The sequence below is a fragment of the Schistocerca piceifrons genome, chromosome 1 (assembly GCF_021461385.2).
Source record: "Schistocerca piceifrons isolate TAMUIC-IGC-003096 chromosome 1, iqSchPice1.1, whole genome shotgun sequence".
Lineage (NCBI taxonomy): Eukaryota > Metazoa > Arthropoda > Insecta > Orthoptera > Acrididae > Schistocerca > Schistocerca piceifrons.
Genome location: NC_060138.1, coordinates 326,747,500 through 326,772,631, shown reverse-complemented (window position 1 = coordinate 326,772,631; position 25,132 = coordinate 326,747,500). Strand labels below are relative to the sequence as shown.

The 25,132-nt window shown below is 39.0% G+C and overlaps 1 protein-coding gene across 1 annotated transcript in view; it reads left to right on the top strand.

Moving 5' to 3' along the window:
* The first annotated feature begins 2,895 nt into the window (after window positions 1–2,895).
* The window catches only part of LOC124782657 (cilia- and flagella-associated protein 20), a 69,512-nt gene continuing 47,275 nt past the window's right edge, over window positions 2,896–25,132 (top strand). Inside the window, exon 1 of the mRNA XM_047253958.1 lies at window positions 2,896–3,255. Coding sequence (XP_047109914.1) covers window positions 2,980–3,255 — 276 coding nt within the window. The 5' untranslated portion in view covers window positions 2,896–2,979. The remainder of the gene's footprint in view (window positions 3,256–25,132) is intronic.

Genomic DNA, 25,132 nt, shown 5'->3' with positions numbered 1-25,132 from the left:
GCATCCTGAGTCATCTGTCTGATGTTCGACAGTTCCAGCACACACCGTCCTGCCAGTGTGTGCCAAATTGGTTAGCCAGACAGCGAACGGGTGCACCTCACACTGAAATCTGCCGGGATTTAAAGGCTCTGATAGGGAAATTTGCCGCTTTCTAATAATTAGAACGGCAGTCCGCGTAGTTTGCAAGTTTTGTGCACGTTTCAGAACATTACAGTTGCCGCTGCGATCTGGCCCTTGCCCACAGTGTGCCCTTTCCTGCTGCCACCTGAACCAAAGTGAAAGGGTAAAGTATTGTTGCACCGGTGTAGATTTGTTAACGATATTCACAGCTCTCTGTTCTCAATGAACCATAATTTTTGGTATAAGTGGTCGCAGTTGATTCCATTTGAATAGAATTTTGCCTCACAGAGGATTCATGTAAATGAAGTCTGACTGAGTTGTAAAAGGGATTAATTCAGGGAGAACTTGTATAGTTTCCACCCCAATGAATGCTTTGGCAATCAAGTGCCATTCTTTTTTTTTTTTTTTTTTTTTTTTTTGTAAGATTATCAGCTCGATTGTAGTTGTAAAGGAATAAATAAAAACTTGTCATTATTTTTGTGAACTTAAATATGCCACTGTTCCCATTCATACTCCCTCAGCCATCCAATTTTTTTTATTTTATTGAGGCGATAGTACATGGATACACCAGCTATCCAGAATGTAATCATACTAAGTTATTTCACTTGGTGATTAATTTGGGTTCTGAAAGTAACCACTGACTAAGGCAACAAAAGTGTCATGAGTAAATTCATTAATGTCACATGTAAAAATTAAGTGTGTAGCTCACGATTTGAAGACTGTTGAGAAGATAATATTTTTCTATTATCATCATTTGCTTTGGGCCTTTGTCCCACTTCAATGTGGGGTCGGCCTTTTTACTACAGATTTGGCGATGTTAGTGTCAGAGGTTGGCCACATGCCCTTCCTGTCACCACCCTGTATCCCCCTGGATGGAATTAGTGCACCCCAGCTGTCTGCATCTAGTGTAAGCCACGAAATAGTGTGAACGTTTACAAATGTCTGTGAGGCATGTAACTGAGACGGGGCATGGGGACCAGCCTGGTATTAACCTAGGGGGATGTGGAAAACCCCTTAAAAACCACATCCAGGCTGGCCGGCACACCGGCCCTCGTCATTAATCTACCGGGCGGATTCGATACAGGGCCGGCGTGCTTACCTGAGTCCAGGAAGCATCGTATTAGTGCTCTTGGCTAACCTGGTGGGTAAGGTAATATTTTTCTATGTGTAAAGATAATAATATTTAGCATCACTTGGACATATTTGTATGATAAAGCAAGTAACTGCTTGCATTATGAGTGTCAAAAAATAATTATATATTTTCATACCAGTTGTTGGGTTCCCCCTGCACCTCATTAAGCAACTATATGTGCTAAAAATTACAATAGTTTTACAGTTCCAGCCATGTTTGAAACACAGTAAATTGTTAGTAATTATATATGTGGCCAGTGAGCTATAGTTTAGCTTGTTTCTGAGTTGGGATTTTCAAGTTTCTGCCTGAAGTTTACCAGCAACCTATTTTTAGACTTTTGTGGCAGAGTATAAAATTCTATTCTGAACACTAGACACGGATTCATGGTCTATCTGCAAAGTTTTACTTCTAGCATTGTGATTGTGAATTCTACAGTTCATCTCTAAATCACTCTTGTTATAAATCACGTTATATTAGGAAGTACGGTAAAGCAAGTGTCGCAATCCGTATGTCCCCACAGGCACTGTTGCAACATCTTGCATTACCAGCTTAACACTACAGTCTATCCCCAATCTCCTTTTTTTTCACTACAATGTCACATAAAATTACGTCATAGGATACTACTGAGTGAAACCATGCTAGTGATCCCACCAGCATCAGTTCGAACAGATTTCGTTAATTTGCTCAGCTCTTTCCGGTAAACGATACCAAAGGATTTTTTTAATTGCCCTTTCCATTTGCTGTAGAGTCAAGCACCCGTAATTTCTGTATTACAGGATTATAAGCAGCGGCCTTCTTATCTCTTCGTGTATTCCCTGTTCTTGAATTTGCACCAACATGAATGACTACTATACATTTCGATAAATTCGGCAGCGGACTTTTCAGAACACTGACGTACATCTGCCAATTCAAAATTCACTATGTACGCACACAGGAGAAAGACTCGACTGAACAAACAGCCGACTAAACGCGTTTCGCGCACCAGAGCTGCGGCAGTCTCCTGTCCACATACTCCAGTTTGTCTGCATAGATGTTATTTGAACCCGCAGATTTGAGCAAGTTCTCTCAAACCTTCAACTTCAACTTCCAGTTTTGCGCACATCTCATATTTCCGTAAAACTCTTGTTCACACGCAAATATCTGTCTGTGCGGATGTGGTGTGCGTAGACATTTGTGCAAACACATCGTTGCCTGTAGGCGGACTTTTAGATACCTGAGATAACTTCTCAGGTGTTTCACTACAATGTTTATCCACTTACGTACCCAAATACGTTTCTTATATCGTTTCTTATGCAGTGCTTTTACGTAAGCAAGTATTAACTCCACCACAACTCCTGCAGCGGCTAAAATTTTTATTTTAGAGACTACTATGGCAATGACAACACGACACGCCCTCTTGAATCATCTAGTTTTTGGGTCTATGGAACGAAAAGTTAATCTAATCTAATTTAAACAAAATTAAAGTGTATACTAGTGTTTCCTTGCCGTACACGAAATCATCTGCGTGCAACTCATTTCACGCATCCCACTAACATTGTACAGCTTTGTGTAACTTCCATAGATTGTAATCACCTTGGTATGTACCAACGATTTTTACCTCTTCTGGCTAGTTCTCATTCCAGTTTTCAGTGTTGGTACTTGTGTATAGATTAGCGTTTGTTTTTGGCAGAGCGAGATAGATTTGTTGTTGTTTACATGAAATTTGTGTACAGTATTTAATAAACACTATGTTTAAAAATACATTCCAGAGTGGCTTCTTGTCAATTTTATATAGTATCGGGAGTAAACCGCTACAGATATGGGACAAAAAAGTCAGGAATGGTCATATAAAGAGAATAACAGATAATGACATTCAATCTTTAGTTTTGGAAATAGTGGGTTCTAACGTAAGCACAACGTATATAACGTGCCCAGCAGATCCGAAAAAAACCCTTGGTATTAAGTTGCCGTTCCTGGTCATGATAATAAAGAATTTAAAGAAATATTTTACATTTGAAGTTCAGGTGAGTTAAGTACTTACTGTCTCTATTTATTTTATTAATGTAACCGATTTAAAGGTGTGTTACCAATTCCACCCAGACGACAACTATAATCATTTAATCACTTATTAGAAAAAGTATCAGTTATGTAAATATCTGAAATCTGTGCAATGATCTGTATGATGACAAACTACGTTTACTGTGCGAAAGAGTTAAAGTGTTTAATCTTCATTTGAACTAAGAAGGGATTCTTTTGACAGCTGTCCTGTGTGAAGGCTTTTTGATTTTTACAAACATTATACTTGCCCCTACCGTTACATGCCATGCATTTTCTTTGTGGACGTTTTGTTTATAATATCTTCAAAACAGTGACACATTATCTTCGGTGTGCTACGCCTAAAGGAGTGTGTGCCCAAAAATTTCTGACTTTATTTAAATATTGTGTACTATGTATGTAATGTGTAAGTTGTCTAACAGTTTAAATTTTAATGTGATAGTGCCTGCCCCACACATGAAATCTTGGTTGTAGTGACAGACTGATTTGTAGATTAGCCCATGGTCAAGGTTAGGTGGAAAGGCGACTACTTTGGTTGGAAGTTGGCGAAGTCAACAGTGTGAATACAAAATAAATGTTGTGGTAAAAGACTGATGTATAGTGTAGCCTGATGTCTGTGTTAGTGCTATATTTAACGTCCTGTGCAAAATCGCCAAAGAAAGGAATATATGGAAAACAATGAGAAGAAGAAGGGACACTTTAAGAAATTAGGCAATAAATTCTATAATACTAGAGGAAGCTGTAGAGAGTAAAAACTGCAGTGGAAGACAAAATTTGGAATACATCTAACAAATAATTGAGGATCTATGATGCGAGTGTTACTCTGGGATGAAGAGGCTGTCACAAGAGAGAAATTGTTCATGGGCCATGCCAGAGCAGTCAGAGGTTGGATAATTTTATGATTCAAAACCATTAAGAAGATGAGGCTTTGATAAATTAAAAGAACCAGAGGTTGTTAAAAGTTTCATAGGGAGCATTTTGTAACAACTGACTGAAATGGGTAAGGAATGCGGCAGAAGAGGGATGAGTAGCTCTGAGAGATGAACTAGTGACGACTATGGGCCATAATAGGCATAGTCCATATCAAGTCAGGCAGGCTAGGAAAAAATCTTACCTTCATAGTCTTGGATGTTATTGAATGTTAAAATGAAGCACTAAGTAAGGAAGAAATATTTCTTTGCTTTCTCCCAAAACATTTCTTCTCCGTTATACTTCCCTCCAAAGATGACACTGCGCATACCATTTTGAAGATGCGAATTTTGGAAATTTTGTATCTCTGGAACAGTTCTAGATATGGCCCTTTTTTTTTTTTTATTTGAATGATAATTACTTTATGATTACAAAGAAATCCTCTATTTGGACTTACCTGTCAAAGTTCTTTTACCATAGCATTCTGAACTTTTTTTAAATAATGTATGGTTTTTTTTCAGATATGTCAATTGATAAAATTTTGATTTATTTTTTCTTTTGATTAGTACCATATAGATCTTCATTCCCTGAAAAGGAGAGCTTCCACTTTTTGGCTGAACATGTTTTATAAACAATTGAAATTTTTGCCATACATAAAACCTGTTGTACTACCACATTATCACATAACAGGCTCATAAAAATCAAAACAAAATTTTAGTTTTGAAAGATGAGTAAGATACTCATTTTTCAAGCATTTTAAATGGTTCCAAAATGTATGTGAAAGGTCCAAAGACTTAAAGGTTTCAATTTATACAAATTCTGTGCACTCTGTTTTGTACTGAAAGTAGCCAGTCATTAAACAAAAAATGTGTTCTGCTGCTTTAGTATCTTGCTTTGATATAGAGTGGTGCCTTCCTGTTGAACCAGTAGGAACTGGAGCACTCTTCTTCAGCACCCTGGAGCAATCTTCAAAACATTGTGGACAGGAAGTGAGCACTGAGCACTGATGGCGTTGTTGATGTTCTTCAGCTGGAAATATATATCTGACCGCAATATGAGTTCAGCCATCACTTTATAAGATCCAAAAATGTGTCTTCTGAATTCCTTCCACAGGAGTAGTTTGTTTGGACCGTTCTTCTTTTTTCTGTTCAAGGAATTCTTTGATTTCCTCTTTGGACAAAAGAATGAGGGCTGTGGATGTGTAAGATTTCACGACTCTTGTAAAGTCCTCAGCATTCTGAATCGCAGCTGTATTGGGTCTGGGAAGATTATGTATTGTAGCATGGTCCTTCAGCAGTCCTCCTACACCATCACAAGGCCCCTTCCTGTGTCCAGTCGCACTGTATACCCAGTCAGTTGGCACAAGTGACTTACTCAATTCAAACAGCTGGTAATGATTTTTAGAATGACTAGGAGCACCATCAGAAATAATAATGATCTTCTCTGCCCGTTTGCAGTTGAAGAATTTTGTGCATTGCTAGCAAAGCATATGCTGAATCATGTCCTCTGTCATAACTTATAACTTCAACACTTGTGGTCATCTTTTGAAAATATGTCACTCTCGTGAAAATTGAAACCTGGTCGTTACTCCAATGATACCCTTGTACTTCTTGTGGGAGGGTTACAGACCAGTTCTCAGCAAAATCACAGTGAAACACCAAACATAGTTCTTCAGCCTGTACACACCCTTCCACTTCTGCAATGTGTTGTTGTTACAATTTCTTCAGGTGCCGGTGTGTTACTGCTTTCACTGACCATTTACCAAGTTCATCAATGAAACTGTCAAAGGCAACAGTTTTCTTAGTTTGTTTATTTTCCTCCCATGTTGCATATGTAATTTCTGCAGAGTTATTTGCTACGTCTTCCAGGCAAAGTGTCTGTAAAGACAGTCCTCCCTTTCCAGGGCAGTCACCACATTCTTGAAACAAACAAGTATCTCACTTTATGTCACAGACCAAGTTGTCATATGTCATGTGCTCCAGTAAGTTCTTCAAAGTTACCACACAAAGTTCAAAATTTGTGCAGTACACACATAAAGAAACATCTCTCGGTGGGTGTGGAACTACCCAACTTAGGTCATAGTGCATAAAATTTTGATCTTCCACTGTATGAGGTTGTATAGTTGCTCTTATAAATTGCAAAAGTTTCTTTAATACTGCGAGTCATGTACCTCTTCACTTTCACAACTTTTTGACCTTCCACTGTTACAGTTAAAGTGTCTTTTTTGAGAACAGTGCCATTTATCTTCCAGATACAATGACTGCACTATTTGAACTTGAGCTGTGTCTGCAGGGTGACCGTAATAGGGATCCGGTCTTCCAAGGACTCCATTTACAGACCTCACATTTCTTGGTTTGTCGACCATGTAATGTGATACTGATGGAATGTGGTTCAAAATTGTTTGCTTTGAAAATGTCTCTGGAATAATAGTTAAAGCTTGCACCTTTTCACTGTAGGATGCACAACAGCTGAGTTGATATTTGTGAAAAATTCCTGGCAATAGGTGCAAGAGTGCTTTGGTGCATTTTCTTCTGAAGATGGGATTTCTACTTTGAAGAGTCTGGCGAGTTTTGCTGTAATGTATTCATCCATAGCTTTAGTAATTTCTCTGTGTTTTCATAATGCATAGAGCTTATGACTCAGCTTTACTGACCACAGTTTCTTAACAGGACTAACGCCTACCTCTGTAATTGACTGATTCAAGGTATTTAATGCTTTCTCAGTTGATACAAAATCTGCATCATCTGCACCATGGAAGGCTTCACCTTGTTCAGATACTATCATTATTGTTATTCTGTCAAAACATTTAGAACGCAAAAAGTCGTCACTGGAAACATCTTTACTTAGAAAACAGAGTCTTCAAATGAGAACACTTATTCCCAACCTGAACAAAGTCTTTTTTTTTTTTTTTTTTTTTTGTCTTATATATCACTCTTTTGTGGATATACAAACAGTCAGCACACTTCACTCTCCTGTGGCCCTAGGCAGAAGACATTTCAAACATTCCTTTTCACAAAACACACTGCAACTGTGTCAACTGGCAAATTCCTCATGAAAACACAGAACTCACTGGATGGTCTCAGATTTCTTAGAAGCCTCCTCAGTAAACAAATTAGCACTGAACAACTACAATGCAGAAACCTGCAATGAATAACCACGACAAAGAAACTGACAAGAAGTGTAAGAAATCTGCAACAGTGAAAATGAAAAGAAATAACTGGAACAAAGAAAGTGATAACTGGAACAAAGAAAGTGATAAGAACTAACTGCAACAAAGACAATAGAAATAAGCATTGTAACAAAGAAACTAGTAAGAAACAACTTCAGTGGAAAAAAAAAAACGATTTTTTAGAATAAAACCTGTCCAACTTAAAAGTGGAAGCTCACATTTACGGATAATATACTACTACATGGTACTAATCAACAGAAAAAGTCTAACTTTTCTGGATTGGCATTTTTGAAAAAAAAATTTTTTTCTGTATATTATAAAAAAATTCAAAAGGCGCCAGCAAAAGAACTTTGACAGATATGTCCAAATGGAGGGTACCATTGTAATAATAAAGCAATTATCTTTCAAATGAAAAAAACTCTAACAAAATATCTATAACTGTTACAGAGATAAAGCATTTAAAAAAGTTTTCCAAAATTCCCATCTTCAAAGTGGTGTTTGCAGTGCCATCTTTGGACGCTTGTATCTCGGGGCAGGAATTTTTTTGGAGAAAACAAAAAAAATATGTGTTTCCTACTTACTCCTGAATTTTAACATATGCTAAATTCAATAACATCTGAGACTATGGAGGTAACTCCCCTGCCTGAAGTGATATGGATTATGCTAATATAAGTAAAAAGACAAAAACCAAGTAGAAATCCTTAAATCACACACAACATATTGAATTCAACTGATAAAAAGAGGAAATATAAAAATGCTTTGAGTGAAGCAGATTGTAGGGAATACAAATGTCTAATAATGAGATTGACAGAAAAAAATTAAACAGAGCTTTGGAGAAAAGAGAAACCTCTGTCTGAATAATAAAACTCAGATGGCAAGATTTATTAGCAAATAGGGGAAAGTTGAAAGCTGAAATGAGTACACTGCAGAACTTCAAGAAAAACAAACTTGACGTCATTGTTACGGAGTGGGAAGAGAAGGTGGGTGAGATGAAAGTAGATGACAGTTGACAGTGACGCAGAATTATTGAGCTCCTTGGGAGAACATACCATAACAAAACTATTCCAGCCACTGCTGTAATCATGATCTTCAGTCCGAAGACTGCTTTGATACAGCTCTCTCAGGGTTTATACGACCCGGGAGATCCGGGAAAAACCTAGGAATTTTTTCATCCGGGAGAAAACCGGGAAAAACCTGGGAATTTTTTAGAATTCTGGGAATGTTTCATTGTTTTAGTTTTCAGTTAAATTTTTGTGATTTTGACTGGCAAGAACCAATACTCCAACACAGGATATTACTGTATCCTGCGTCTGCAGGATAATACTGCAGCAACAAAACATTAACAAGAGAAAGAAAAAATGAAAATAAAGCTTAAGTCACAAAAGAAATCCATGATATACAACAACAAAACATTGTGCTCATACAACCATCTGCCAACATCAAAGTGTGTCAAAGGCTTTAGAAAGACTATTCCGATGAACGTGACATGACAGCTGTTGACATTAGATTCGTTTGAGCAGTTGAGTCGCGTATGGGTAGTACCTTCTCCCCCTTCTGCCTATGGATGTGTGGCTGGGCGCCACTATCTAGTGTTGCCTTGATCCGGAAATATCGTAGCACCGGGGCTGATGCACAGAGCAGTCTGAGTCGTGGTGGGGAGGTGGGTAGTCTCCACATGATCTGTGTTTTCGTTTAGTGATTTTGCTGTTTCCTCTTCATTTATTACTCTCACATCAAATGAAAACAAAATGGACTCTGTGGCGGGGAGCTATCAAATGAATTAAAATACTTTCACATAATTACAGAAGGCTAAAATATGTAGTTATTTTCAGGTTTTATTTCCACCTTTCTGACAGTCAAGCATTAGTCACCTTGCAGAACAATGGAGTTATTTTTGTCGCTTTGCTAAAGAGATTTGCCTTTTATTAATCTTTTGCGCGGAGGCAGTCAATTTATTTGAAACGAAGTGTTTAATTTCACACTGTTGGCTAGTTTCAACTGTTCGCTGCATTTCATGTGCACGTTTTCCATCTTCTAGCTCGCATGGCATTGTGCCATAATAAAGAACCAAACATGAGATAGTACAGTACTGGTACACGAGAAAATTTACATCCAAATCTGGACATACGAATGTGCACTTTAAGCCCAATTATGCATTTTAGGAAATTCCAATGAGCTTGAAGTGTCCTCTGATGTCTTGTTTCTTTTGTGACATAGTGCAAGGTCTTTTAATGTTTTACACGTACGAACATACGGGCTTCCTGTGTCATCATAGTTGCGCAAGAGCAGTGGCACTTGTTATCTGGCGCTCTCTGGCAACTGCTGAAATGAATAAGTTTCTAACAGGTCACGGGAAAACATTGTGGATGGTGGTTTGAAAAGCGTTACTTTCAAAGTAAATTTCCTTTTACACAAGATGAAGTATATGTGAGAATGTACGATGAATTTCTTAAATCACAGAGTGTTTGACTCTCAATTAAAAATCAACTCTTTGTAGACGACCATCTAGGAGAATTTTGAGCCCAGAAGATCAGACATTTACGTCGTTATTAAAAATTTTACTGGCACATTTGTGTGATATATCTTAAAGTGTAACAGGCACAAAAAGATCAACAATATATTTAGAAGCTTAGCTTCGCTTGCAGCTTATTATTCTTCGAGACTACAATTATATGTGAAACCTCTGTTTTTCTTGTAGCAACACTATGTTTATTAATTTAAACCATCAACTTTTCTTATTTGTGTGTTCGCACTACTTAAGAGTGATCTTGCTATTGGCTGACTACATCAGGTGTCCTATGCTGTCATCAGCTGGCGAGATCACATGACATGAGCTATGATTGGCTTACAAAAGTGCGTCGCAATCTCGGTTTCAATGCCTTGGAAAGTAATATGTGGTGTTTGGTGGAATTCGAATTTATATCTTCGTAATACAAAAAAATATGCAGTTTACATGTTGCTGCTGCTCATCAAAGATCTATCCAAAACGTGCCCCCCCCCCCCCCCCCCCCAAGTTTCGTTTTCTAAAGTGCTGGGAAATTCTGTGTCGGTATATAAAACCAGAAACATTCAAAAGACCAAAAGACTGATAAGTTTTACAGTGCCGAGGAAAAGTATGTTACGTTAACCGGGGACCTAGAAACGACGGATAGGCTACACCCCCGCCGCTGTGCAGTGGTCCGCAACCTCGCAACGACTGCGGCAGTCCACGTCACCCCTCCGCCGTCCCACACTGAACCCAGGGTTATCATGCTGTTTGGCCCCTGGTGGACCCCCCAGGTAACATCTCACACCAGACGAGTGTAACCCCTATGTTTGTGTGGTAGAGTAATGGTGGTGTACACGTATGTGGAGAACTTGTTCGAGCAGCAATTGTCGACATTGTGTAGCTGAGGCGGAATAAGAGGAACCAGCCCGCATCCGCCGAGGCAGATGGAAAACCACCTAAAAACCATCCACAGACTGGCCTGTTCACCGGACCTCGACACAAATCCGCCAGGCAGATTCGTGCCAGGGACCGGCGCTCCTTCCCGCCCAGAAAGCCGTGCGTTAGAACGCACGGCTAACCAGGTGGGCGAGGAAGAGTATATTCTCACATAACATGGGGAAAAATGTGTTTTCACCCGGGAGAAAGTGTATTTTCAACTGAGAAATCCAGGAAAAACCTAGGAATTTTTTTTCCTTGCCCATGTCACCCTGTCTCTGCACTGGTCTGTCATGTGCAAGTCTCTTCATCTCAGCATGACTCCTCCAATGTACATCCATTTGTACATGTAGGATTATCAAAAGCTGTGATTTCGTTCATTTACTTTGACCTGTGACATGATCAGGATGATGGACATGCATAATATTTAACTCCAGCAATAAAATGAAATGAGAAATAGGGAGTTTTGGAGGGGCATACTAAATGTATGACAGTAAGAATAAGAACACCATTTCAAAACAGATATCAAGCACGCATAATTCTCAACATTCAACACAACAATTAAAAAAAAAAAAAACTGTTGGTATTGTAAATTTCACTTGACCCATGGGGAGTCCTCAATACCAGGCACACACACAGAACTCAAAAACCTAGTACCTCATTATTAGCTATTCGAGCTGCCCCTCGGACCTACAGCTTTGTACCTTAACTCCTATTTCAAAAGTTTCTATTCCCTTCTTGTCTGATCTGTTTATCATCTATATTTTACTTCTTTGCAAGGCTACTCTCCTAACAGATACCTAGAGAAAAGACTTCCTCACATTTAAATCAATACTCAGTCTTAAACTGCTTCTTGAGAAATGCCTTTCTTGCCATTGCTAATTTGCCTCTTGTATCCTCTCTATTTTGACCATGATCAGTTATTTTCTGCTCAAAGAACAAAACTCATTTCCTATTTTGTCTCATTTCCTTCAGCTTTGTTCTATTTAATTTGATTGCCTTCCCTTAATGTTGTTTTACTTTTGTTGAAACTCATCTTAGAATCTGTTTTCAAGACACCATCTATTCTGTTCAGCCCACCTTCCAAGACCCTTGTCATCACTGACATAATTACAATGTCATCTCCATAACCCAAAGTTTTTATTTCTTCTTGAAATTTAATTTCCTTTCCATATACCTCATTGGTTTCCTTTACTGTTTGCTCAATGTACAGTTTGAATAACATCGATGGTCAACTGCACATAATGTTGTTATTTCATACCTGTGTAAACAGGAAGCAAACAGAACAGTGACAATATTTCTTTTGTGTCTGTATTAGTTTTTGGAATGTAGCTTGTGCTAACAGACTGGTCTACAGCATATCTAGAAATCTGGGTTGGAAGGTGACAGTTTGTTAGTTGGGAAAGCTCAGAAATGTAAATACAGAATCATAGATGTGGTGGCATACTAATCTTTAGCATAGTGTGAAGTCTAGATAAGGTAGAAACACAACAGGTCGTGTATAGTGTAGCAGTACTGAATGCTTCATTCAATCCATTTTGGAGATAGGCTTCAAATCTAGCACACTACCTTCTCAGCTTCTGCCACCCCTTCATGTTCAATTATTATAACTGCAGTCAGATTTCTGTACAAATTGAAGATAATCATTTGTTCTCAGTATTTTGTCCCTGCTATCTTCAGAATTTCAACAAGTACATTCTAGTTAACATTGCCATATGCTTTCTCTAAATGTACAAATGGCAAAAACATAGATTTGCCTTTTTAAAATCTATTTTGTAAGGTAAGTCATAGGATCAGTATTGCCAGGTGCATTCCTGCATTTCTATGGAACCAAAACTGACCTCCTTGAGATGGGCTGCTATCTGTTTTTTCATCGTGTTGTGCCAGTATTTTGTCACCAAGACTTATAAAATGATGATCTGGTAGCATTCACACCTCTCAGCAGTGCTTACTTTGGAACTGCAGTTCTTACATTCTTCATGAAGTCTAAGGGTGTTTCGTATATCGTACGTACTAGGTGGAATCACCCCACGAACCGTGGGCCTTGCCGAGGTGGGGGTGACTTTCGCGCCTCACTATCAGTGATACACAGTTGTACTGTAGGTGCAACAACAGTGGAGGGGTATCTGTGTAGGGGCCACACAAACATATAGTTCCTGATGAGAGATATCAGCCTTTTCAGTAATTGCAGGGGCAGGAATAACAGGACTTCTCCTTAGGTTAGTACAGGATTATAAAAACAGTATATCAAACAGAGATAACGCAGTAGAAGATCTAATATTGAATAATAAAATATGAATGTGTGTAAGTTAATAGAAAAAGCCTTGTGAGTGTGTTTTTGTAGGCAAGATAGGCCCAAAGCCAACACCCACCACAGTAGTACAAGTTTATATACCAACTAACACTATAAATGATGATGAGATAAAATAAATGTGTAATGAGATAAAAGAAATTTTTAGGGTAGCTAAGGAAGTTGAAACTTTTATCATAGTGGGGTACTGTAACTTGAAAGTATCTAAAGGAAGAGAAAGAAAACAATAGGAGAATATGGACTAAGGAAAAAGAGTGGTAGAGGGTAAATTTTTGCACAGAGCATAATTATCACTAACACTTGGTTTCAGAATTATGTGAGTATGTTATATACATGGAGGAAACATTGAGATACCAGAAGGTTTCAGATCGATTACTGAATGGTGAGATAGAGATTTCAGAACCAGATTTTAAACTGTAATACATTTCCAGGGCTGCTTCTGGACTTTGACCATAATTTATTGGTTATGAACTTTAAATTAAAACTGAAGAAATTACAAGAAAAGGTAGTAAACTAAGGAGCTGGCACCTGGATAAATTGAAAGAAACATAGATTGTTGATAGTTTCAGAGAGAGCGTTCAATGATTGACTGAAACAGGAAAGAAGTACAGTAGAAGAACAGTGGGTAGCTTTGAGAGATGAAATAGGCTAAATGACAAGCCTAATCATGTATAACACAGGTGATAATGAATTTAATTCACAAAATGAAGTGAAGCATCCCAAAGGCATGGGGAGATGTCAACATACACGCCATCAGTAGATATGTAAATGATTATAGTTACAGCTCGCTGTGAAAGTTGGAATGGCCACTAGAGTGCATAAGGTGTTTTTCATGTATAGTGTCCTTATTAGGCCTGGTATGTTACTTGAGGAATATGGATAGTGTCATATGTTGAGTGATCACTGTGAAGGGCAAGTAGATACTGCATACTCATATGAGACAGTGTTATCAGGACATGAGAAGAGTTCGGAAGGACTACATGGTGGGTCTCCATTTGATTTAATTGTTATTGTATGCAACATCCAGACGTGTGGGGCATTTAGGATGTGACAGTCACCTGATCTTTATTGCATGGAATGTGCTGGCAGGCTAACTCATCATTAAGAGTCCAGTCAACCATGTCTGATCACCACAAGGGAGGAGCACCAACCGCCTTGCAATCTCTTTACATGTGCTCCTGCCCTCAAAACAAGTAATGGACTCCAAGCAATATTTTGTGTCGTCCCATGCCGTTAGTCAGAAATTAGAAGTAGTTGGATGAAGGAATTATTGTGAGGTCAACGGAGGCATCCGATTCCACCCATCAGCTTTGACCCTTGACGTAAGGGTGTTGTGGTGTGTGATACCATGACGGCACAGAGTTTAGTTTATAAGTTGGTTGTGTTTGTGGATGTCGTCTTGTTGCATTATGCCGCAGTGTTTAGTTTGGGTTGGTTGTGTTTGGAGATGTCGTCTTGTTGTGGTTGGTAGTGTCCTCTAGTTGTGTGTGTACAGTCTGAGTGTTATGTGGTTTATTGGATTCATTTGAGTGTTGTTGGTCACAGTGTGCAGTAATTTGGATTGCCTGTGATTGAAGAACGGAAATTAGTTTCAGTGAGTTATCAATTAATTTTTTTGTTTTGTTTATGTAGTTGCATTGTTGATTGGTGTTATTGGTTTGCTGTTTGTTGTGCGGTAAGGCATTTAATTTATTTTGTGGCTTCTTTTGTCAGTTAAGGATATGACAGTGAAATTTCACAGTTCGCGGTTGTGTGCTGAGATGGGGGAGGACATGATGTCCCTCATAAAATTTTTGCAGATGTTTGGACTGCTAGCTGAAGTAGTCAAGTACAGTGTCTGTAAAGAAAATATGCAGTTGGCGAGAGTTCTGGCGTTTCGGACCAGGGACTTACATGTGGCAGTGCCAAAGGGATAATCTTTGGCGCTCCATTAGACACGGTACCTAGTTTGAGAAGTCTAGGTTGACCATGAGATAAATTGTTTTGATGACTTGTTATTTTTGTTATAGATCCTCCATCAGTTTTTGTGCACATGATACTGGTGTGAGTGAGAGGACAGTTTTGGTTGGTTTTCTTGTTGTAGGGAAGTGTGTTCAGAATATGTGAAGCATAGGGGTAAGTTGGGTGGGCCAGGGTTAATTGAAGAGTATATAGAGGAGGGGAGTATGGTAGTGTCAGATGCTTTTTCATCGTATAGGGGGTTGAGGAAGTGGGGTTATGATCATTTAGTTGTAAATCAAAGAGTTCAAAAACTACGAAACTGGGGCGTGTACTAACACAATAGACAGGTTTTGGGGGGGAGGGGCGGTTAAATCAGTCATGGGGAGGGGGAAGAGGTGCTCTTCTAACCTGAAATCTCATTTAGGTGAGTATTGCAGGCAGAGGAGTGTCCCTGGGGAGTGTTGCATTTTTTGTGTCTTTTTGAGGGCTGTTAGTAAAAAGTACAGGCCAAGGGTGGTTAGTTGAGGGGCTTTTGTATGTGGTGGGGGGGGGAGGGGTAAGGGGGGCAGGGTTGTTGGTAATGTTTGTGGATTTAGGTGGGTTGCATGGGGGGTGGGGGGGCATTGTTTTATGATTATGTTGCGGAGGATCTGTTTTGTTGCAGTTGTTTTTGTGTTTCATTTATTTTTTGGTTTTTATTTGTTGGTGGATTTTTGTTTTTGGGGGAAGGGTGAAGTTTAGGGGGTTGGGGTTGGTAGGTTGTGGGTGAGTTGGGAGTTTGTGTGTGTGTGTGTGTGTGTGTGTGTGTGTGTGTGTGTGTGTGTGTGTGTGTGTGTGTGTGTGTGTGTGTGCGCGGGTGGGTGGGTGGGTTTGTTTGAAGCAATTTTTTCGTCGTAAGTAGTTGTTTTTTGGGGTCTATTGTTTGTGAGTTGCGATGTTTTGTGTTTTTTTTTTCATGTGTTGTTGGTTTGGTATTATTTACCGCAGGTGTAGGTGTTTGATGTTTTGGTATCGTCAACTGTGGTTGATTTATGTCTTTTAAGGGAAGTATCCGATTACAATTTTTGTAGTTGTAGATGTATTTTGGTATTGCGAGCTGTTGTTGACAAATATATGGGTCAAGGGAAGTGTCCATTTGCAACATGTCAGCTTAGCTCTGTGTGTTTTGATATCATTAGTTGTTGTTGACCTATATAGGTCAAGGGAAGTGTCCATTTCCAATGTATGTCGTCGTAGGTGTGTGCGTTTTGGTATCGTCAGTTGTAATTGACCTATATAGGTCAAGTGAAGTGTGTGATTCCAATTTTTGTTGTTTTAGGTGATGGTTTTGTGGTATCAATAGTTGCGATCTGATTATAATTTTTGGGTGTGTTGGTTTTTATTTTGTAGTATTGACAACTGTGGTTGAGCTATGTAGGTGAAGAGAAGTGACCGATACCTGTGGATATTGTGAGTATAGCAGAATATGGGAATTTTTTGTTGTTTTTCTGTCGTCGTTTTGTGTGTTTTGTGATCATGGTGTGTGGTTTTATATTTGGTTTGTCCCCACCCAAAAACACCAAATTTCCCACACTGATGTCGTTAGTTTGACTATGTTTTTAGAGGGAGATGTGTTTGTTGTTTTTATATGTATTGCTGTGTTTGTTGTCATGTTTATGCAATGACGACATAGGCGCAATATTGAATACGTTGAGAATGGTCGTTTCCGCCATATTGGTGACGTCATGAGTCAGAGCAGACGAGTGGAATTGGACAATTATGTAATCCCATAATCATCCCATGTGTATGCTGTATTAACACTGCAACACAAATGGATGTTTTTGAAGTGTTGCCATGACCGGGAAGCATGGACTGTTGGTTAATGGTGTTTCATTGTGTCCAGTGATGAATCATGGTTGTGCTCTACCTCGAATGACTATTATTGGGGAATATGGTGGCAAACTAGGGAGATTTCCCATTCTTGCAATGCTTTGGACAGTTACAGTAATGTTACTCCTGTCATTATGGTGTGAGATGCCATCCGGTATGACTTGAGGTCACAGCTGGCACTGAGTAAGGGAATGTAGAATGTCATGGTCATCCTGTGTCCTGATATGCAAAGATGGGAAAATAGATGGTGGGAAGTAATATACAGAGGGACTGAACAAAGAGATGTAAACTGGGAAACAGTAGTATAGAAAGGGAAGAGGAAGTAGATTTAAGTGAGATTGGTGATATGATACTATGAGAAGAATTCGACAACTGATTGGAAGACTAGGAGTAGACGACATTCCCACAATATTGTGGAGATTCTTTTGAGGGTCAGGCAAGACAAAACTATTGCATCTGGTAGTGTGGCTTCCTAGTTTTTAACTATAAAATATTCACATATGTTTCTAGTTTGGTTATGAGTCCAGAGCAAAGTGTTAAATTGTGACAGTAACAATGGTGGGAAAATGAATTGATTAGTTCACTGTTGTTGTGGTCTTCAGTCCAGAGACTAACCGGTTTGATGCGCTCTCCATGCTACTCTATCCTGTGCAAGCTTCTTCATCTCCCAGTACCTACTGCAACCTACATCCTTCTGAATCTGTTTAGTGTATTCATCTCTTGGTCTCCCTCTATGATTTTTACCCTCCACATTGCCCTCCAATACTAAGTTGGTGATCCCTTGATGCCTCAGAATATGCCCTACCAATCGATCCCTTCTTCTAGTCAAGTTGCACCACAAATTTCTCTTCTCTCCATTTCTATTCAATACCTCCTCATTAGTTATGTGATCTACCCATCTAATCTTCAGAATTTTTCTGTAGCACCACATTTCGAAACCTTCTATTTTCTTCTTGTCTAAACTATTTATCGTGCACGTTTCACTTCCATACATGGCTACACTCCATACAAATACTTTCTGAAACGACTTCCTGACACTTAAATCTATACTCGCTGTTAACAAATTTCTCTTCTTCAGATACGCTTTCTGTGCCATTGCCAGTCTACATTTTATATCCTCTTCTACTTCAACCATCGTCAGTTATTTTGCTCCCCAAATAGCAAAATTCATTTACTTCTTTAAGCGTCTCAGTTCCTAATCTAGTTCGTGCAGCATCACCCGATTTAACTTGACTACATTCCATTAACCTCATTTTGCTTTTGTTGATGTTCATCTTATATCCTCCTTTCAAGACACTGTCCATTACATTCAGCTGCTCTTCCAGGTCCTTTGCTGTCTCTGACAGAATTACAATGTCATCGGTGAACTTCAAAGTTTTTATTTCTTCTCCATGGATTTTAATTCCTACTCCGAAATTTTCTTTTGTTTCCATTACTGCTTGCTCAATATACAGATTGAATAACATCGGGGAGAGGCTACGACCCTGTCTCAATCCCTTCCCAACCATTGCTTCCCTTTCATGCCCCTCGACTCTTATAATTGCCATCTGGTTCCTGTACAAATTGTAAATAGCCTTTCACTCCCTGTATTTTACCTCTGCCACCTTCAGAATTTGAAAGAGAATATTCCAGTCAACATTGTCAAAGGCTTTCTCTAAGTCTACAAATGCTAGAAATTTAGGTTTGCCTTTGCTTAATCTATTTTCTAAGATAAGTTGTAGGGTCAGTATTGCCTCACGTGTTCCAACATTTCTACGGAATCCAAATTTATGTTCCTGAAGGTCGGCTTCTACCGGTTTTTCCATTCGTCTGCAAAGAATTTGTGTTAGTATTTTGCAGCCGTGACTTATTAAACTGATAGTTCGGTAATTTTCACACCTGTTAGCACCTGCCTTCCGTGAAATTGGAATTATTATATTCTTCTTGAAGTCTGAGGGTATTTCGCCTGCCTCATACATCTTGCTCACTAGATGGCAGAGTTTTGTTAGGCCTGGCTGTCAGTAGTTTTAATGGAATGTTGTCTACTCCCAGGGCCTTGTTTTGATTTAGATCTTTCAGTGCTCTGTCAAACTCTTTACGCAGTATCATATCTCCTATTTCATCTTCAGCTACATTCTCTTCCATTTCTATAATATTGTCCTCAAGAACATCGCCCTTGTATAGACCCTCTGTATACTCCTTCCATCTTTCTGCTTTCCCTTCTTGTCTTAGAACTGGGTTTCCATCTGAGCTCTTGGTATTCATGCAAGTGGTTTCTTTTCTCCAAAGGTGACTTTAATTTTCCTGTAGGCAGTATCTATCTTACCCCTTGTGATATGTGCCTCTACATCCTTACATTTGTCCTTAGCCTTTTGCACTTCCTGTCAATCTCATTTTTGAGACGTTTGTATTCCTTTTGCCTACTTCATTTACTGCATTTTTGTTTTTTATGTTTTCATCAGTTAAATTCAATCTCTCTTCTGTTACCCAAGGATTTCTATTAGCCCTCATCTTTTTACCTACTTGATCCTCTGCTACCTTCACTATTTCATCTCTCAAAGCTACCCATTCTTCTTCTACTGTATTTCTTTCCCCCATTCCTGTCAATTGTTCCCTTATGCTCTCCCAGAAACTCTGTACATCCTCTGGTTCTTTCAGTTTATCCGGGTCCCATCTCCTTAAATTCCCACCTTTTTGCAGTTTCTTCAGTTTTAATCTATAGTTCGTAACAAATAGATTGTGGTCAGAGTCCACATCTGCCCCTGGAAATGTTTTACAATTTAAAAGTTGGTTCCTGAATCTCTGTCTTACCATTATATAATCTATCTGATACCTTCTAGTATCTCCAAGTTTCTTCCATGTATAGAACCGTCTTGCACGGTTCTTGAACCATGTGTTAGCTATGATTAAGTTACGCTCTGTGAAAAATTCTACCAGACAGCTTCCTCTTTCATTTCTTACCCCCATTCCATATTCACCTGCTATGTTTCCTTCTCTCCCTTTTCCTACTATCGAATTCCAATCACCCATGAGTATTAAATTTTCGTCTCCCTTCACTATCTGAATAATTTCTTTTATCTTGTCATACATTTCATCATTATCTTCATCATCTGTGGAGCTATTTGGCATATAAACTTGTACTACTGCTGTGGTAGGCATGGACTTTGTATCTATCTTGGCCACAATAATGCATTCACTATGTTGTTTGTAGTAGCTTACCCACATTCCTATTTTCCTATTCATTATTAAACCTACTCCTGCATTACCCCTATTTGAGTTTGTATTTATAACCCCGTATTCCACCTGACCAGAAGTCTTGTTCCTCCTGCCACCGAACTTCACTAATTCCCACTACATCTAACTTTAACCTATCCATTTCCCTTTTTAAATTTTCTAACCTACCTGCCAGATTAAGGGATCTGACATTCCACCCTCCGATCCGTAGAGTGCCAATTTTCTTTCTCCTGATAACAACGTCTTCCTGAGTGGTCCTTGTCTGAGATCCGAAAGGGGAACTATTTTACCTCCAGAATATTTTACCCAAGAGGACGCCATCATCATTTAACCATACAGTAAAGGTGAATGCCGTCAGGAAAAAATTCGGCTGTAGTTTCCCCTTGCAGTGTTTGCAGTACCAGCACAGCAAGGCAGTTTTGGTTTGTGTTACAAGGCCGGTTCAGCCAATCATCCAAACTGTTGCCCCTGCAACTTCTGTAAATGCTGTTACCCCTCCTCAGGAACCGTACATTTGTCTGGCCTCTCAACAGATACCCCTCCGTTGTGGTTGCACCTATGGTATGGCTATCTGTATCGCTGAGGCACGCAAGCCTCCCCACCAACGGCAAGGTCCATGGTTCAGGGGGGGTTCAGTAATAATCTACAATCACGGCACAGGAAACAGCATAAATATAGGGTACCATTGTTCTTTGGCAAGAAACTTCGGCAATTGGAAACAGGTTTGAAGCTGTTTTAAGTGAGTTGGAATTATTGAGTGTTTTGGAACAGCCACACATGGAAGTGGAGGAACCTGCTCTAGATGACATAGCTGAATAATTTGCACAGAACAAGGCTCTTCTGAGAAAACATTTCAAAAACAACACGAAATCACAAACAATCCTATGAATTTCACACTATCTCTTGGGGTACCCCAATGACAAGGAAACTGCTCATGGTTTGCAGAATTCATTAACTAAAAATTTTGAGCAGAAAGGCATGGCTTATCAGCTTTTGTTATAAAAAACAATTTTGCTTTTTTCAGAGGCAACAGAACATTTACTTAATAGATCTATTCTTTTAATGAATATAAAACAACTTAGAACCATCAACATTGCCGGTGGCAGGGAGGCTTGCGTGCCTCAGTAATACAGATACCTGTACCGTAGGTGCCACGACAACGGAGAGATTTCTGTTGAGAGGCCAGACAAACATATAGTTCCTGAAGAGGGGCAGCAGCCTTTTCAGTAGTGACAGGGGCAGCAGTCTGGACGAGTGACTGATCTGGCTTTGTAACATCAACCACAATGGCCTTGCTGTGCAGGTACTGCAAACACCTGAAAGCAAGGGGAAGCTACAGCCATAATTTTTCCCGGGGGCATGTAGCTCTACTGTATGGTTAAATGATGATGCCAGCCTCCTGGGTAAAATACTCCAGAGGTAAAATAGTTCCCAATTCTGATCTCCGGGTGAGGACTACTCAAGAGGACGTCACCATCACAAGAAACAAAACTGGTGTTGTATGGATTGGAGCATGGAATGTCAGATCTCTTAATCGGGCTGGTAGGTGGAAAATTTAAAAAGGGAAATGTACAGGTTAAAGTGAGGTATAGTGGGAATCAGTGAAGTTCGGTGGCAGGAGGAACAAGACTTCTGGTCAGGTGAATACAGGATTATAAATACAAAATCAAACAGGGGTAATGAAGGAGTAGGTTTAATAATGAATAAAAAAGTAGGAATGTGGATAAGCTACTATGAACAGCATAGTGAAAGCATTATTGTAACCAAAATTGACCCGAAGCCCACCACAGTAGTACAAGTTTATATGCCAACGAGCTCTGCAGATGAGGAGGAGATTGAGGAAAGGTATGATGATATAAAAGAAATTATGCAGATAGTTAAGGGAGCAGAAAATTTAATAGTCATGGAGGACTGGGATTCGATAGTAGGAAAAGGAAGAAAAGGAAAAGTAGTTGGTAAATGTGGTCAGGGAGAAAGGAACGAAACAGGAAGCCACTGCAGATTAAAACTAAAGAAGCTGCAAAAAGGGCAGGAATTTAATGATATGGGACCTGGATAAACTGAAAGAACCAGAGGGTTTCAAGGGGAGCATTAGGAAATGATTGATAAGAACAGGGTAAAGGAATAGAGAATGAGTAGCTTTGAGAGATGAAATAGTAAAGGCAGCAGAGAAGCAAGTAGGTAAAAAGATGAGGGTTACACAAAAGATATTGAATTTAATTGAGGAAAGTGGAAAACATAAAAGTGCAATAAATGAAGCAGGTGAAAGGGAATACAAACATCTAAAAATGAGATTGACAGGAAGTGAAAATGGGTAAGCAGGAATGGTTAGAGGACAAATGAAAGGATGTAGAAGCATATATCACTAAGGGTAAGATAGATACTGCCTGCATGAAAATTAAAGAGACATTTGGAGAAAAGAGAACCACCTGTACGAATATCAAGAGCTCAGATGGAAAACCAGTCCTAAGCAAAAAAGGGAAAGCAGAAAGGTGGAAGGAGTGTATAGAGGGTCTATACAAGGGAGATGCACTTGAGGGCAGGAAGATGAGAAGGGTGATGTGGTACTGTATGAAGAATTTGACAAAGCACTGAAAGACCTAAGTCAAAACAGGGCTCCGGGAGTGGAGAACATTCCATTAGAGCTGCTGATAGGCTTGGGATAGCCAGCCGTGACAAAACTCTTTCCATCTGGTGCGCAAGATGTATGAGATAGCCGAAATACCCTCAAACTTCAAAAAGAATATAATAATTCCAATGCCAAAGAAAGCAGGTGCTAACAGGTGTGAAAATTACCGAACTATCAGTTTAATAATTCACGGCTGCAAAATACTAACACAAATTCTTTACAGAAGAATGGAAAAACTTGTAGAAGCCGACCTCGGGAAAGATCAGTTTGGATTTTGGAGAGATGTAGGAACACACAAGGCAATACCAACCCTCTGACTTCTCATAGAACATAAGTCAAGGAAAGGCAAACCTATATTTATAGCATTTGTAGACATAGAGAAAGCTTTTCACAATCTTGACTGGAATGCTCTCTTTCAAATTCTAAAGATGCCAGGGGTAAAATACAGGGAGCGAAAGGCTATTTACAATTTGTACAGAAACCAGAAGGCAGTTATAAGAGTCGAAGGTCATGGAAGAGAAGCCGTGGTTGAGAAGGGAGTGAGGCAAGGTTGAAGCCTATCCCCAGTGTTATTCAATCTGTATTTTGAGCAAGCAGTAAAGGAAACAAAAGAAAAATGTGAAGTAGGAATTAAAGTCCAGGGAGAATAAATAAAAATTTTGAGGTTTGCTGATGACATTGCAGTTTTGGCAGAGGCACCAAAGGATTTGGAAAAGCAGATGAACAGAATGAACAGTATCTTGAAAGGAGGATATAAGATGAACATCAACAAAAGCAAAATGTGGTAATGGAATGTAGTCGAATTAAATCAGGTGATGCTGAGGGTATTAGATTAGGAAATGAGACACTTAAAGTAGTAAATGAGATTTGCTACTTGGTCGAAGTATGGAGGATATAAAACATAGACTGGCTGCGGCAAGAAAATCGTATCTGAAGAAGAGAAATTTGTTAACACCAAACATAGCTGTAAGTGCGAGGAAGTCTTTTTGGAAAGTATTTGTGTGGATTTTAGCGATGGAAGTGAAACATGGATGATAAACAGTTTTAGACAAGAAGAAAATAGAAGCTTTGGAAATGTGGTGCTACAGAAGAATGCTGAAGATTAGATAGGTAGATCACATAACTAATGAGGAGGTACCGAACAGAATTGGGGAGAAGAGAAATTTGTGCTATAACCTGACCAAAAGGAGGGTTTGGTTGGTAGAGCTCATTCTGAGGCATGAAGTGATCACCAATTTAGTACTGGAGGGAACTATGTGGGGTAAAAATCAAAGAGGGAGACAGGAGATGAATACAGTAAGCAGATTCAGAGGGATGTAGGTTGCAGTAGTTTCTTGGAGATGAAGAGGCTTGCACGGGATAGAGTAGCATGGAGAGCTGCATCAAACCAGTCTTTGGACTGAAGACCACATCAACAAGAAATTTTGAATAAAAATAAAAGATGTTCTTTTGGTGTCAATTCACTAAATAATCTGTGTCAGTATGTAAACTAGAAATAGCTGGATACCACATTGTTTTTGATAGTTCAACAGGCTCACTTCAAAAAAGTGATAAAGTTATAGCTTTAGCTCAAAGAAGACACTCAGGCTTGTCTACCCTTTTTGTTCAATCGTGCTACAAGTGCTGTGGGTAGTGCTCGTGAATCAGACAGGAATCTAAACTTCTGGCATAGATGTTTAGGATATTTGAACTTGGCACAGGGACTGGACAAAATATGTAAATAAATTTTTGAGCTGCATAAAAGGTAAATAAGCATGGTTACCACATATTCAGTCTCGGGTTTGAGCCAGCTGAGAAACATTGATATGCTTGGTTCTATAATGCCAGTTTTTTGATGGAAAGAAATATGTAGTGACTTTCACTGATGATTATATTCTCTTTACAGCAGCTTGTACTCGTCAGTCAGAACTGTTTCATTATTTTGAGGTATATTATGGACTAGCTACAGCTTATTTTAACATGACAATTAGCAGAATTAGATGTGACAATGGTTGTGAAATCATTCCAAATAAAATGATGAAATTCTTTAAGAAAAAAGGTTGGAGTCTTAGTTTATTATAAAGTTCACCCAACATAACAGACTAAATCCATCAGATAGTACTATCATTGAAAAAGCTTATTTGTGGTTTTTGGATGGAAACTTGGAAAGCTGTTTATAGGATTGCAATATTATGAAAAGCAACAGAAAATCAAGGATGGAAAAATTACATTATTATGAAACGGATAGACTGTTACTCACTATATAATGGAGATTTTGAATCACAGTGAGCCACAATAAATTACTGCTGAACATGTGAGTTTTTGGACAAAAGACATCCTTCTAAAGTAGATAAAATAAACATTCACACAAGCACAACTCACACAGACATGTCAACTTTGTG